The 15,859-nt window shown below is 41.7% G+C and overlaps 1 protein-coding gene across 1 annotated transcript in view; it reads right to left on the bottom strand.

The window, feature by feature from the left end:
• The window catches only part of CD36 (CD36 molecule (CD36 blood group)), a 55,331-nt gene that overhangs the window by 16,100 nt on the left and 23,372 nt on the right, over positions 1-15,859 (bottom strand). Inside the window, exons 5-7 of the mRNA XM_066589905.1 lie at positions 12,890-12,981; positions 10,818-10,867; positions 8,595-8,664 (exon numbers count right to left, since the gene is read on the bottom strand). Of these exons, the coding sequence (XP_066446002.1) occupies positions 8,595-8,664; positions 10,818-10,867; positions 12,890-12,981 (212 nt within the window). The remainder of the gene's footprint in view (positions 1-8,594; positions 8,665-10,817; positions 10,868-12,889; positions 12,982-15,859) is intronic.

Here is a 15,859-nt window from a genome sequence, read left to right as displayed (position 1 = left end):
AAATATGAAGGAATCAGAGTGCCAAAACATGGCAGACTTAAAGTGTGCTAAGGCCATAGGCCTCTGCCTACACCCTTAGCAATCGCGGGCATAGAGCAGACTCCGATGCTAGTACAGCAGTGAACGTCTCATTAATGCAGTTACGCTCCTCTCCTTTGGCCCAAAGGAGTTTCTCAGATAACTGTGGTAACACGAGAGAAAATTCATGATGCGCATTGCTGACCCTCTGACCCCAAGCAGGAGGAGGAGGTGGCCTTACAAGGCCAAGAAACCATGACCAGGGCCCGCTGTAGCCTGTGTTGAAAGGATGTGAGCGGGCCCTTGGCCAGGCTCAGTCCCAGCAAACACCTTGTGAGACCCAAGGTGCCGCGACTGACATAGCAATGGGAAGTCCATGTGCCCACACAGCATTCTTTCTGTCTAGGTGTTGGATAGCTCTATCGACACCACAAGGGGAAAGCCATCTGCACTATGCACCCTACCCAAGTCAGTCAGTGACTTTGTGCCGGACAGGTAAATCACCGCTATTGGAAGTCTTTGTGCACCCACAGCGTAGGCGAGCCGAAGGAACCCAAAGACAGTAATAAACATGAAGAAATGATAGTGCCCAAACATGCCAGACTTTCACTGCGCCGAGTACATAGGCCTCTGCAAACACCCTCAGCAATCGTGGGCATAGAGCAGACTCCGATGCTAGTACAGCTGTGAAGGTCTCATCAATGCAGTAACGCTCCTCTTCTTTGGCCCAAACCAGTGTCTCAGATAACTGTGGTAACACGGAGAAAATACATGATGCCTAGTGCCGATCCCCTGACCCCAAGCAGGAGGAAGAGGTGGCATTACAAGCCCAAGACACCATGACCAGGACCCGCCATAGTCTGTGTGGGAAGCAAGTTAGTGGGCCCAGGGTCAGGCTCGGTTCCAAGCCTTCACCTTTGTAACCCAAGGTGCCCTGAGTTACATAGCAATGGGAAATCCATGTGTCGCAACATAGATAGCTCAACACTGGAAGGGGCAGTCTTTGGCCTAGCCTATGCTGTAAGTGCACAAAGATGGTATTACACAGGAAGAAATTGGAGTGCCCAACCATGGGAGAGTTTCGCCCCGCCAAGCAACTTTGCCTCGGCCAGCAATTCTGGCCTAGTCAGTCACTGTATTATTTGTGCCACATAGGTAAAACACCGCGATGGGAAGACTTAGTGCACCCATAGTATAGACAGACCGCTGTAACATTCCTGTAGCAAAGGTATAAACAGACCCCAGGAACATTTCTGTAGCAGCAGTATAGGCAGACCCCTGTAACATTTTTGTAGCTGCAGTATAGGCAGACCCCAGTACCATTTCTGTAGTAGAAGTATTGGCAGACCCCAGTAACATTTCTCTAGCAGCAGTATACGCAGACCCCAGTAACATTTCTCTAGCAGCAGTATAGGCAGACACCTGTAACATTTATGTAGCAGAAGTATAGACCGACCCCAGTACCATTTTTGTAGCAGCAGTATAGGCAGACCCCAGTACCATTTCTGTAGTGGAAGTATAGGCAGACCCCAGTAACATTTCTCTAGCAGCAGTATACACAGACCCCTGTAACATTTATGTAGCAGAAGCATATACAGACCCCAGTACCATTTTTTTAGCAGCAGTATAGGCTGTGAGGAAGGAGGAGCAGCAGCCAGAGGATTCAGAGTTTCAGCAGTGGATGGCGTAGAAGACTGGGTGCCCGATGCATTGCTGGATGCATTTTCTGCCATCCACGACAGGACCTGCTCACACTGCTCTGTTTGCAATAAAGGTCTACCACATGGACCCATAAATTGTGATATGAAGCTGGGGACCCCAGAAACTTGCCTCTCTCCTAATCCCGCAGCAGCCGGCTGGGATACACCTGGACCAGGAACTAGGCCTGTGCCCACACCCTCACTTGGAACTCCGCATCCTCGCCCGCATCCACATTCTTGACCCCTACCCCTCAGCATGGTGGATTACGAATAGAGCAGACACAGACCGCTATAAATAATTATGGAATTATATGCGTACACTTTCACGCAGAGAGCGGAATCGTAACGCTAACTCCAGGCAGAAAAAAATGGAAGGAAAGCCGCAAACAGGCCTAGCAATGCAATAGTGATGCACAAAAAACTCCCACCAGGCACCCAGTAAAATGCAGACGGTCAGAGGTAGCCCAACGAAGGAGCTTTTTGGGTTTTTTTGAAAAAGAAGACAGGCTATATACTGTGTATATCACTTTCCCTCTATAAGTGGCTGCGTTGGCCATATGCTGTGCATCTCTAATTCACTGCAGACACAGGCCAGTGTAAATAATCTTGGAATTATGTGCGTAGACTTTGTCGCTGAGAGCGGTATAGTAAGGCAAACTCCAGGCAGAAAAAAATAGTCAGGAAGGCCACAAACAGGCCTAAGTGCAATAGTGATGGACTAAAACTCCCACCAGACAACCAGTGAAATTTAAACAGTCAAAGGTAGCCCAACTGAGGACCTTTTTGTTTTTTTTTTGTAAAAGAATACAGGCTATATACTGTGTATATCACTTTCTCTCTATCAGTCGCTGTGGCCGTATGCTATGCATCTCTAATTCACTGCAGACACAGCCCGGTGTAAATAATCTTGGAATTATGTGCGTAGACTTTGTCGCTGAGAGCGGTATAGTAAGGCAAACTCCAGGCAGAAAAAAATAGTCAGGAAGGCCGCAAACAGGCCTAATTGCAATAGTGATGGACTAAAACTCCCACCAGACATCCAGTGAAATTTAAACGGAAAGCGGTAGCCCCAAGAAGGAGCTTTTTGTTTTTTTTTGGTCAAAGAATACAGGCTATATAGTGTGTATATCACTTTCCCTCTATCAGTCGCTGTGGCCGTATGCTGTGCGTCTCTAATTCACTGCAGACACAGCCCGGTGTAAATAATCTTGGAATTATGTGCGTAGACTTTGTCGCTGAGAGCAGTCTAGTAAGGCAAACTCCAGACAGAAAAAAAAGTCAGGAAGGCCACAAACAGGCCTAAGTGCAATAGTGATGGACTACAACTCCCCTCAGACAACCTGTAAAATGCACACGGTCACAGGTAGCCGTATGAAGGAGCTTTTATTTAAAAATTTTTTTGAAAAAGAATACTGGCTATATAGCGTATATATGACTTTCCCTCTGTCAGGGGCTGTCGCCGTACGCTGTGCATGAAGTTGACGGCAGACACAGAACGGTGTAAAAAATTTTGGAATTATTGGTGTACAGTTGTAAGCTGACAGTGGTAATGTAATGCTAACTGCAGCCAGAAAAAAATTATACGGAAGGCTGCAAACAGGCCTAGCTGTGCAATAGTGATGGACTACAACTCCCATCAGACAACCTGTAAAATGCACACGGTCACAGGTAGCCCTAAGAAGGACCGTTGAGGTTCTTGTACACAGGATCCTTCACTACCACTCTCCCTATCTCAGCAACGCTGTCCCTATACTATGTAGTACAGACTGAAGCCTGATAACGCTATAGCTGTAATGTGGCTGCATGCCCGATATACAAAAAAAAAAAATGCAAAACTGCTACCAGCAGCCACAACAGTAATGCACACGGTCAGATGTGGCCCTAAGAAGGACCGTTGGGGTTCTTGTACACAGGATCCTACACTAACACTTTCCCTATAGCAGCACCAGCACTGTCTCTGATCTCTCCCAGTGTGTGACTGTGGCAAGCCGTGGGCGGCCCCACTTTAAGTACTCGGGGGTCACTTGATCTCGCCAGCCACTCACTGCAGGGGGGTGGGATAGGGCTGTAACGTCACAGAAGGAAGTTGTAATGCCTTCCCTGCATGTCTATTGGCCAGAAAATGGCGCAAAACTTCCAGGGAAGGAAATGGAATTGACTCGAACATCGTGTGGTGCTCGCCTCGAGTAACGAGCATCTTGAGTATACTAATACTCGAACGAGCATCAAGCTCGGACGAGTACGCTCGCTTATCTCTACCAGGGACACATAATTTTTTAATTTTTTTATTTGATTGAGAGATATTTTTTGCGGGATGAGTTGACGTGTGCATTGGTACCATTTTGGAGTGCATGTGACTATTTGATAAAGTCACATGCACTCTGACACAGCTCTGACACAGTTTTTTTTTATTTTCTACGCATTCCGTTGACCATGTGGTATAAATGATATGTTATCTTTATTCAGTGTGTCATTACGATTCTTTTAGATCCTACTACTTTGGTGCCATAAAAGAATTTTTCATATAATATTTTTATTTTTGGATCACCACATTCACAGAGTCATTACTTGATTTTTCCATCTGCTGAGCTGTATGAGGGTTTGATTTTTGTGGGATGAGTTGATAATTTCATTTATTTTGAATTTCTGTGTTGAAGAATGATCCAAAACAGCAATTTTGGCATTTCTTTTGTTTTTAACAGTGTTCACCATATGGAATAAAATTACACAATAATTTTATAGTTTCAGTCATTATAAACATGTCAAAAACTCAAAATAGAGTTTTATTTGAAAAATGGCACTCTGTGGATTTATTTTTCGGAGGAAGAGATTTGGCCATGAAGACATTTTTTATTATTTTTATTTTCTTTTTTTACCACATTTGTTTGCCTCACAAGGGGACTTAAAGATCTGATCATTTGATTACTTAGATAATACACTGCATTGCTTATTCACTACAGTGCATTTCCTCGAACTGTCACATTCATTACTAACCGTAATCTTCCATTAGTGACAGTGATGACCGTAATCTTCCATTAGTGTCAGTGATTACATGGCAGACCTGAAAGTCATGGTAACCACTGGTACTCTGTGATCAGATCATGTAAGTGCTGATGGGGTGAAGGAGGGAGTCCCTTCCCTCTTCAAACCCTCTAGATGCTGCTGCCTGCATAGATAGTGACATCTAAGTGGTTAAATCACCGGGATCTGAGCTAAGCTCTATCCTGGGGTTGCAGCAGGACTACAGCTGTAATTTACCAGGGGCTCAACTTGTTAGCCACCTGGTAATCAGCACCATGCATGTACAGTGCAATGTGGGAACTACTGGTCCGCTGTACCATACAGGTACAACACGTGTCAGGAAGGTATTAAGTATACACCTACTGGCTTTCCTATATATCAGCTTGTTTTCTCCCTATTGCTCTCCACACAGCAGAAATCTTGCGGATATATACCTCCTCTATATGACCACACCTGTATTTTTATCACTATATATATATATATATATATATATATATATATATATATATATATATATATATATATATATACACACACACACACACACACACATATATATACAGGGGTGTAGTCAAAAAGATTGATCCAGTGCTATATCTCAATACTAGTGTCCTATCATACTTGAATAAGAAAGTATCATGCACTAGACAATGGTATGGTTCTTATGGGGCCTGGAAAATGGATTTCACTGTTGTGTTCTGGCTCCAGTAGGAGATAGAAAGTAAAATCCAATTGCAAAGTTGAAGAGTAGCATGTGGGAATCAGAAATCAGCTTTCCACGTCACTTTAAGTTCCGTTGGACTGCTGCTATGACTGAAGTAAGAAACGCGCACTTGAAGTGGCCTCCTTCTTCTACAATAAATGCATGGAGTCATTTGACAATGCCTTCCAGGGCTGATGCTATTATTGTGGGACCATATGAATGAACAGTGAAGCGCCAATTCAGTACTTATGAAATGCAAATTACTAGTAAAAGCACAACCGAATCAAAAGACAATACAAATTTCAGCGTGAATATGTGGGTTGGCATTTGGCCTCGTTGGACCTGTGTTCACTTTCAACTTGAATTTCCTGCAGACGACAATGGATTACTTCAGGGATGATCCGCCCCTATAATAGCAGAAGGAGGCCACTTCAACGACGCTTCTCTTACGTCAGTCATAGTCAATCCAATGGGACTTGGGGAGACATGGAAAGCGTATTCCTGCTTCTCACATACCACTCTTTAATTTTGTGAAGAGTAGTAAATTGTGTTTTATTCTCTCTCTTACAGGGGTCACAACACAAAATTAAAATCCAAGTTCCAGGGCTCGCAGGGGCCTGTGCCTCATACCATTATGTAGTTCATCAATGCTTTACCATTCAAGTACGCTAGATAGTATCTATATATATAAAGACGAAAGCCCTCACTGACTCACTCACTCACTCACTTACTGACTGACTCGCCAAAAGTTCTCCAACTTCCCGATGTCGTAGAAAGATGAATTTTGGCACAAGCATAGATTATCTCCAAAATAGGAAAAGTAATTGGGTCCCAACTCGATTATTCAATTCTAGCGCAAAAGAATTGGCATCGAAATTTAACGTACATAATCTAAATCTCTCACTTCCCAATGTCATAGAAACTTAAAATTTGGCACGCGCATTGAATATGTCATAAATAGGAAAAGTTAATAGGTCCCAACTTGATTATTCAATTCTATACGCAAAAGAATTAGCGTCCAAATTTTACGTACGGAATCTAATTCTCTCACTTCCCGGTGTCATAGAAACTCAAAATTTGGCAGGAGCATTGATTATGTCATAAATAGGAAAAGCTAATGGGTCCCAATTCGATTATTCAATTCTATGCACAAAAGAATTAGCGTCCAAATTTTACGTACGGAATCTAATTTTCGCACTTTCCGGTGTCATAGAAACGTGAAATTTGGCACGAGCATTGATTATGTCATAAATAGGAAAAGTTCATAGGTCCCAACTTGATTATTCAATTCTATGCGCAAAAGAATTAGCGTCCAAATTTTACGTACGGAATCTAATTTTCTCACTTTCCGGTGTCATAGAAACGTGAAATTTGGCACGAGCATTGATTATGTCATAAATAGGAAAAGTTCATAGGTCCCAACTTGATTATTCAATTCTATGCGCAAAAGAATTCGCGTCCAAATTTTACGTACGGAATCTAATTTTCTCACTTTCCGTTGTCATAGAAACGTGAAATTTGGCACGAGCATTGATTATGTCATAAATAGGAAAAGTTCATAGGTCCCAACTCGATTATTCAATTCTAGCGCAAAAGAATTGGCTTCGAAATTTTATGTGCGGAATGTAATTTTTTCACTTTCCGGTGTCATAGAAACAGAAATTTGGCACGAGCATTGATTATGTCATAAATAGGAAAAGCTAATGGGTCCCAACTCGATAATTCAATTCTATGCGCAAAAGAATTAGCATCCAAATTTTACGTGCGGAATGTAATTTCTTCACTTTCCGGTGTCATAGAAACAGGAAATTCGGCACGAGCATTGATTATGTCATCAATAGTAAAAGCTAATGGGTCCCAGCTCCATTATTGAATTCTATGCGCAAAATAATTAGCGTCCAAATTTTACGTACGTAAACTAATTTTCTCTCTTTCCGGTGTCATAGAAACGTGAAATTTGGCACGACATTGATTATGTCATAAATAGGAAAAGCTAATGGGTCCCAACTCCATTATTCAATTGTATGCGCAAAAGAATTAGCGTCCAAATTTTACGTGCGGAATGTAATTTTCTCACTTTCCGGTGTCATAGAAACGAGAAATTTGGCACGAGCATTGATTATGTCATAAATAGAAAAAACTAATGGGTCCCAACTCGATTATTCAATTCTATGCGCAAAAGAATTAGCGTCCAAATTTTACGTACATAATCTAAATCTCTCACTTCCCAGTGTCATAGAAACATGAAATTTGGCAAGAGCATTGATTGTGTCATAAATATGAAAAGTTAATGGGTCCCAACTCGATTATTCAATTCTATGCGCAAAAGAATTGGCGCCCAAATTTTACGTACGGAATCTAATTTTCTCACTTTCCGGTGTCATAGAAACGTGAAATTTGGCACAAGCATTGATTATGTCATAAATAGGAAAAGTTCATAGGTCCCAACTCGATTATTCAATTCTAGCGCAAAAGAATTGGCGTCGAAATTTTACGTGCGGAATGTAATTTTTTCACTTTCCGGTGTCATAAAAACGGAAAATTTGGCACGAGCATTGATTATGTCATAAATAGGAAAAGCTAATGGGTCCCAACTCGATAATTCAATTCTATGCGCAAAAGAATTAGCGTCCAAATTTTATGTGCGGAATGTAATTTCTTCACTTTCCGGTGTCATAAAAACAGGAAATTTGGCACGAACATTGATTATGTCATAAATAGGAAAAGCTAATGGGTCCCAACTCCATTATTCAATTCTATGCGCAAAAGAATTAGTGTCCAAATTTTATGTACGTAATCTAATTCTCTCACTTCCTGATGTCATTTTATATGAAGGAAACGTTGTATGGTTACCTCCACGTGGTGTTTCCTGGGTAACGCAGAGAACTATGCAAAATGGTGAACATATGTTTTTCCTCAGTATCTCTAAAGTAACCAAGACTTCATGGGATTTTCCATGTGAACACCAGATAAACACCAGTACCAAATTAACTCGGGCGAAGCCGGGTATATCAGCTAGTGCTATCTATAAATAGATAGTATGCATGGCATGATTTCATAATACTCAAGATCCAAAAGAGAAAGTTGCATGTGAAGGGCTTGCTGCAGCTTCAGCAGTTTCAAAAAATATTAAGATACAACTCAATTATTACCTGCAGATTTCTGATGCGAAGAAATATAAAGGTGCGTTTTTGTCCACAAATGGAGGAAATGAAGATGCATCTGTTTCACAAAAACATTTATAAATTATTGATGTTTCAAACTCATAAAAAAGAATTTCTTTGAAAATTAGTAGATTAAACATCATATCGTAAGTGCTTAGGATAATTTATACATTGTTCTACAGCATTTTATGTTATAATTACTGTGAATTAGAATGCTGATTTCTTAGATAATTGCTCAAAAAATGAACTGTACAAATGTAGCAAACGTTAACATGACACTTGGCAAAGTTTTAGCAAACTTTAAATTGACACTAAAAAAGGAATCTGTTATTAGCTTTAAGCTAACCGCCATGTGACTTCTCCGTATCTAACTCAACAGGTCTCCCCTTATACTCAAATAGGGAGAGACCGGTCAATCAAGCCAAGCAACGTGGAGAGAAGCTGCACAGGAGACTCATTCCCCTATATCTATCCAGTTCAGCCTGCAATGTTGATCCAGAGAAAGGTAAAAAGAAAACATGAAGCAGAAGTCAATTTTCCTCATTTAAGGGAAAATATTCCTTCTTGTCTTTAATCTGATAATTAGAATAAATCCCTGAATCAACAACCCTTCTGAATAATCAGTTACTATAATATGTAGTAGTATTACACTCAAGAAAGGCATCCAGGACCCTCTTGTAGTCTTTAGTGACTTCGCCACCACCACATCCTCAGATGCTGTCTGGGGGTTATAATGGTGTCAGATACTGATATGGAGATGTTAGGGGGCGGTCGGCTGGTTGAGGGCTGAAAGACAAGGAGGTTTGTTTTTAAGAGGTTAAGTTTGAGAGAAAGGGAGGACATGGTGTTAGAGACAGCAGACAGACAATTGGTGATGTTTGGAGGAGTGATGCTGAGATATCGTGGGAAGAGGCGTATAACTGGGTGTCATCAGCATAGAGGTGATATTGGAGGCCAAATCTGCAGATGGTTTGTCCGAATAGGGTTTTGTAGATAGAGAAGAGAAAGGGGCCAAGGATCAAGCTCTGAGGGACCCCAACAGCATTGGGGAGTGGAGAGGACATAGAGTCAGCGAAGGAGATGCTGAAAGAGCGGTCAGAGAGGTAGGAGGAGAATCAGGAGAGAGCAGTGTCCTTTAGGCCAATGCAGCAAAGCATAGCAAGGAGGAGGTCATGATCAACAGTGTTAAATGTAGCGGAGAGGTCAAGGAGGATTAGTAGGGAGTAGTTATCCATTGATTTGGCCATCATCAGGTCATTGAAGGGGAGATGAAGGGGAGGTTTGAGACTCGGGTGGGTTTTTTTAGCATATGATGGAGTGTTTGAATGAGGAGGGGAAAATACTAGAGGTCAGGGAGAGGTTGAAGATGGTGGTAAGGTGGGTAATGACAGCTGGGGAAAGGGACCGGAGGAGGTGTGAGGGAAGAGGGTTGCTAGCGCATGTGGTGAGCGAGCAGCAGAAAGCAGTCTGGAGACTTCTTCCTCTGTCATTGGCTCTAGTATAGATAGTGAGTGAGTGATGGATGCAGTGCTGAGGAGACCGGGATTAGGGCTGGCCATGTAATGTTCAGACATTGCTTTGCGGATCTTTTTGATTTTTTCTTTGAAGTGGGTGGCTAGCTCTCGAGCACTGAGATCTGTCATGGGGGCCTGTTATTTGGGACTGGGAAGGAAGTGAGAGGAATTGAAGAGTTGTTTGGAGTTCTAATAGACAATCATTTCTGTCAAAATGAGTATCACTAAGTTCTACCAGTACTGTAGCTGTACAAAGACAAGTGTAATATTAAGGGCTAATTCTCCCTTATGAATTTAATAAAAACCCTAATTATCTGCACATTATTATTTTTATTGTATATCTGCATTCTCTCTCTTACTTCAAGCAATTATACTCCTAACTTATTAAAGGACTATATATCTTTTATAACTGCCTCTATGAACTGAGCTTCCCCACCATGCTGTTTCCCCTGAATTCATGTCTATGACTACAACAGTTACTTTTGTTGGAAATGTAGATACTAGTGGGATAGGAAGTGATCTCATTTGATAGACACATACAGCCAGGAGGGTACTGTACTTTGGAGCAGAAGGGAGAAGCACACATGAAAAAGACATGCGATCATATTACATAGCATCTCGTTTCGTTTGAATAAGTCACATGATATTTTGTCACTGAACTTAGGCTTCAAAATGTGGCTTAAAGTGCTACACATACCTGTACCATTTATCATATCACAGTAATCATTTTTCCAGTAGGAGAGCGTGCTGAAAAAAAGTTTCAGTTTTGGGTCAATAGAAAAACCATATGCCTTTACCAAAGAAAACACTTGAATACAAGAGATGCATTGCAACAAAGCACGTACACAGGTGTGCCCTTACCATGAGGCTACTTGAGACTGCTGCCTCAGGCAGCAGTATACCGGACCTCAGAGGGGCAGCAAATTGCCATCTTGCTGGTAATTAATTTTTATTGGCATTAATGGCCAACAAAAACTACTTGCCTGCTGCGAGTCGGCCAGATAGCAACCCAACAGACATTTCACTCACCCAGCCTGCAGCTCTGGATTGGCAGCAGCCCCCTTTCCACCTGGCATCTAGGTATGCTGTCCTATATGCAGTGCAGGTGCTGGGGGAAGAGGTCAGTGGTCACAAGCTTGACAAAGGCCATAGTGATCTTGGCCGAAACGTCGCTGTAGAATGCCAGTCTTTTAACAATAAAGATTGGGAGGTTATTTTAACCCGACTCTGTATGCTTTCTGGATGAAGGATCCCATTTACTTGCTGCCTCTCCTGGTGGATGTTTTGAATTTGGAATAGCGGATCCCAGGTGTCCGGGTCTGGATTGGGGCTTGCAAGACAAGTACGTATTTTGGAGAGTACCTCTTATTACGTGGTGCTGCTGTGACTTGTGTGTATACTTACTTGCTGCTACCAATCCCATTGTCCGTCGGGAAGGACAGCGACAAGACTGGGAGCGCCGGCTGCGGCAGGAGGAGAGATGCAGCATAAGGAAAGGCAGCAGCGGCAGGACAAGAGGTGGCATGAGGAGAGGTGATGGCAGGACGAGAGGCAGCTACGGCGGTGGCGGCAGGACAACCAGAGGTCCTAGCAGCAGCGTCTTAAAGGGGTTGTCCCGCGCCGAAACGGGTTTTTTTTTTTTTCAACCCCCCCCCCCCCGTTCGGCGCGAGACAACCCCGATGCAGGGACCTAAAGAAAGCTTACCGGAGCGCTTACCTGAATCCCCGCGCTCCGGTGACTTCTATACTTACCGGTGAAGATGGCCGCTGGGATCCTCTTCCTCCGTGGACCGCAGCTCTTCTGTGCGGTCCATTGCCGATTCCAGCCTCCTGATTGGCTGGAATCGGCACGTGACGGGGCGGAGCTACACGGAGCCGGCATCCTGCACGAGAGGCTCCATTGAAGAAAGCAGAAGACCCGGACTGCGCAAGCGCGGCTAATTTGGCCATCAGAGGCCGAAAATTAGTCCAAAACCATGGAGACGAGGACGCCAGCAACGGAGCAGGTAAGTATAAAACTTTTTATAACTTCTGTATGGCTCATAATTAATGCACAATGTATATTACAAAGTGCATTATTATGGCCATACAGAAGTGTATAGACCCACTTGCTGCCGCGGGACAACCCCTTTAATTGATTTTTGCCTGTGCTGGAGGCTTAGGGTTATTTTTCCTGTTAGGCTTACATGTAATGTAATGTAAGCCTAACAAGAAAACTAACTGTAACCCTCCAGCCCAGGCAAAACTCAATACAGATGCTGCTGCTCGGACCTTAGAGAATTCAGCCAATCAGGAGCTAAGGGCATGACAGGGGCGTTCCTCCATGCAAACCCTGTCAAACCCTTAGCTTCCAGTGGCGTGAAGGTACAATAGTACCGTTTTGAGAAGTGTCTAAAAAGGGAGGGTTGGGTAAGTGGATTCATAAAATGGGGAATATTTATCAACGGTGTATGCCATTATTTTCGAACAAAATATTCATGTAAAATAAATCAATCAAGAGGTGGTATAGCACCTAACATGCTTAGCAGGATGCACCAGATTTATTACACATAATGCATCAATGTGATAAATTTGGCACAGGTTCTGCCTGTCTCATCTATTTTCCTGCTGTCAAAATTTAAGAAGGTAATAATACACCTCCCCCACTGTGTACTAGTACCCAGAGTATTGCCAGTATACAGCAGGTAATACTGGAATTATGTATTTTTTTATTACAAAGTTCAAACAGAAAATAAAAAAAGAAGAAAAAATACAATAAAATTAAAATACCTTTGTTTCTGGTATCTGGTAATCATGTTAACTTTACTGATATCCTTCTTTCCATTATACACAACGTAAGGGCCATCGTAAGTTCCGTTATACTGGGTATATGGAGATAAATAATGTTCCATTAGTGTTAGGGTACATGCACATGGGCAATCTTTCTGTCAGATTTTCAGACCGAAAAATCGGTCCGAATATTAGACAGAAATTGGGCCCATGCATTTGAATGGGTGTATGCACATCAACTTTTTATTTACTGGGACGGAAAGTCTGAGTAAAAAAACTGCAGTATGTCCTATTCTTGTCTGATTTTCAGACAAAAATAGCATGTCAGTATGCGGTGTTCAGCAGATCGGACAACACACGGACTGGATGTTTAATGTGAATTGCGCCCAAGAATCTTGAGCGTAAATTTTAAATTGTTCATGTGCAAGTAGTCTTATGTGGATCAAATTTATGCAGCCCTAGCATATACTTAATGATCTGGTAGCTAAAGACAATGGATATCAGCCTAGTTTATAGTGATCCTAGAAGGAGTAAAGATAATGGTGTTACAAACTACTGTATAGTTTAAGGAATATTCCAGGTTCAGCAAATAAAGGCTATTTATTGTGTAATGATGCTAGGCAATTTTTCTGTATATTTTCTATAACAATTTATTGAAATTTTCAAGATCTCTTCTTGAAGTCAATAGAAACCTTAATTCTTTACTCCTAGTGAATAACAGCTCCAAGCAGGAACTATAGACTTTTTTTAAAACTCAAATAGAGACCAATAAGATCCCTGAGCTGCTTTCCATTCTTTGCTGCGAAAAGTGGGAAAACGGCATAACCTTTTATTTCACCATATTTATTGAAATAGGTATTTTTATGTGTTATTTTTACTGCATTTATCTTTAAGTTAGAGTTAGGCTATAATTACATTGCGTTTTTAGTCTCTGTTTAACGTATACATTGGAAGAAGCTTTCAATGTATATACGAGAGTCAAAAATTATTCGTATTCTAGCTGTAGAATTTATTTTATTCAACTTTCAGAAGAGACAAATACATTCTTTTTCATAGCTTCTCCCTGCTTTTCAATACATTTTGTCCATATGTCAACAACCTTTTGTATTCCCTCAATGAAAAATGTTTAAGGTTGAACTATGAGCCACCCATCAGATGTGAATCTTAGGGCTTCTTTCAGGGAACTAAACAGATGATGGTCCAATGGGGCAAGATCAGGACCAAAGGGAGGTTGCCATAACACCTCAAAACAATAAGAAAAATCAGTTAACATGCATGCTCAATGTTGTTATCAGTCGTGGGCATAGACAGGCATCTAATTCCTTCTTCATGGCTGATACTTGTGCAACCTTCCTTGAACTTCTGTATCCATTCATACACATTTCTTCACAACAAAACACTTTCTCCATACTGCGCACAAAGTCTTTGGTACCAGACATACCCTCAGACCATTAAAAAAGAATCACTACATGCTGTTCTTCTTTCATGCAAATCATAAGTGTGGCAGCCATTTTTTCTAGCACCACAGTCACAAATTAACTGATGTAACACATTGAAACCCGCTCAGCAGTGGCCGTGGAGATAACGACGTACAACAGAAAGTCTTCATAAGGCAATGCAGCCAACAGACGTTTTCATATAATTGAAGTGCAGATAATTTTTGACTCACCCTCGTATTAAAAAGAGGCTACAATGGATACCTAGTAGTGGTATCTGTCACCCATAGTCTATAATGGCATGTTTAATGGTTGCATCATAGCCTTTTCAATAGCATTTCAGGATGTTAAATAGACGTCATTAGAGCCTATGGGTGATGGATGCACTGTGAAACAACTGTTTAATGCATCCATTACATATCTATTTATCAGATATGTAATATCAAGCTATTGGAAAACGCATGACGTATGCGTTTAATGTCTGCCTGTGATAGATGTGACATAGTAGCATCCGTCACCTATAGGCTGACATACTAAAGAGCATATACTTTTAACAAATTATTATTTTTTCACTAAACTCTATGGGATGGACATCATAACATCGTAATCTCGTATACAAACTGAAAATCTGCAACTATTGCTTTACGTGAACATTATGTATTTTTTAAAAGGTTAGATGGGGCAGAGCACCTAATGAAATTTCAAGAGCACCCATTTTACAGTATTTAAGACCACAAATAAAATGCAACATGGCATGCACAAATACATGTGTGTGTTCAAGGATGTTTTTAATTCACCAAATATGATCACAATGTGTGCCAACAACCTTTGATTTAAAGTGCACTTGCATTTTCAAATGACTTTTCAAAATAAGCCACCATGTGGTACATGAAGAATAACACTATTTTTGGCCAATACATGGCATATGGCATTTTTCAACAATTTTCCCTCTCTGTAGGCTGCATCTCTAATTTTAAGTTTTCCTTGAGTTGGTGGGTGAAGACTAGTTTCTATGATATCTACTGTGCACAGAGAATATCAGCATATCTTCTTTATCACTTTGCAACCCACTCTCTAACAAAAATACATAATAGAGGACATTATGCTGCAGTACTGAACAGTGTTGATGGGATTTCAGTAGTAGTAAGACAATAAACACCAGATAGCTGCTGCGGTGTTTGCGTGTGAATTAATGATGTGTCAATCACGAATCAGCTCATGCCTGACAACTGCAAATAGCTCTTTAATAGAGATGAACGAACGTACTCGTCCGAGCTTGATACTCGTTCGAGTATTAGCGTGTTCGAGAGGCTCGTTATTCGTAACGAGTACCACGCGATGTTCGGGTTACTTTCACTTTCATCTCTGAGACGTTAGCGCGCTTTTCTGGCCAATAGAAAGACAGGGAAGGCATTACAACTTCCCCCTGCGACGTTCAAGCCCTATACCACCCCCCTGCAGTGAGTGGCTGGCGAGATCAGGTGTCACCCGAGTATAAAAATCGGCCCCTCCCGCGGCTCGCCACAGATGCATT

The sequence above is a fragment of the Eleutherodactylus coqui genome, chromosome 2 (assembly GCF_035609145.1).
Source record: "Eleutherodactylus coqui strain aEleCoq1 chromosome 2, aEleCoq1.hap1, whole genome shotgun sequence".
NCBI classification, from domain to species: Eukaryota; Metazoa; Chordata; class Amphibia; order Anura; family Eleutherodactylidae; genus Eleutherodactylus; species Eleutherodactylus coqui.
This window is presented reverse-complemented; position numbering and strand designations above follow the sequence as displayed.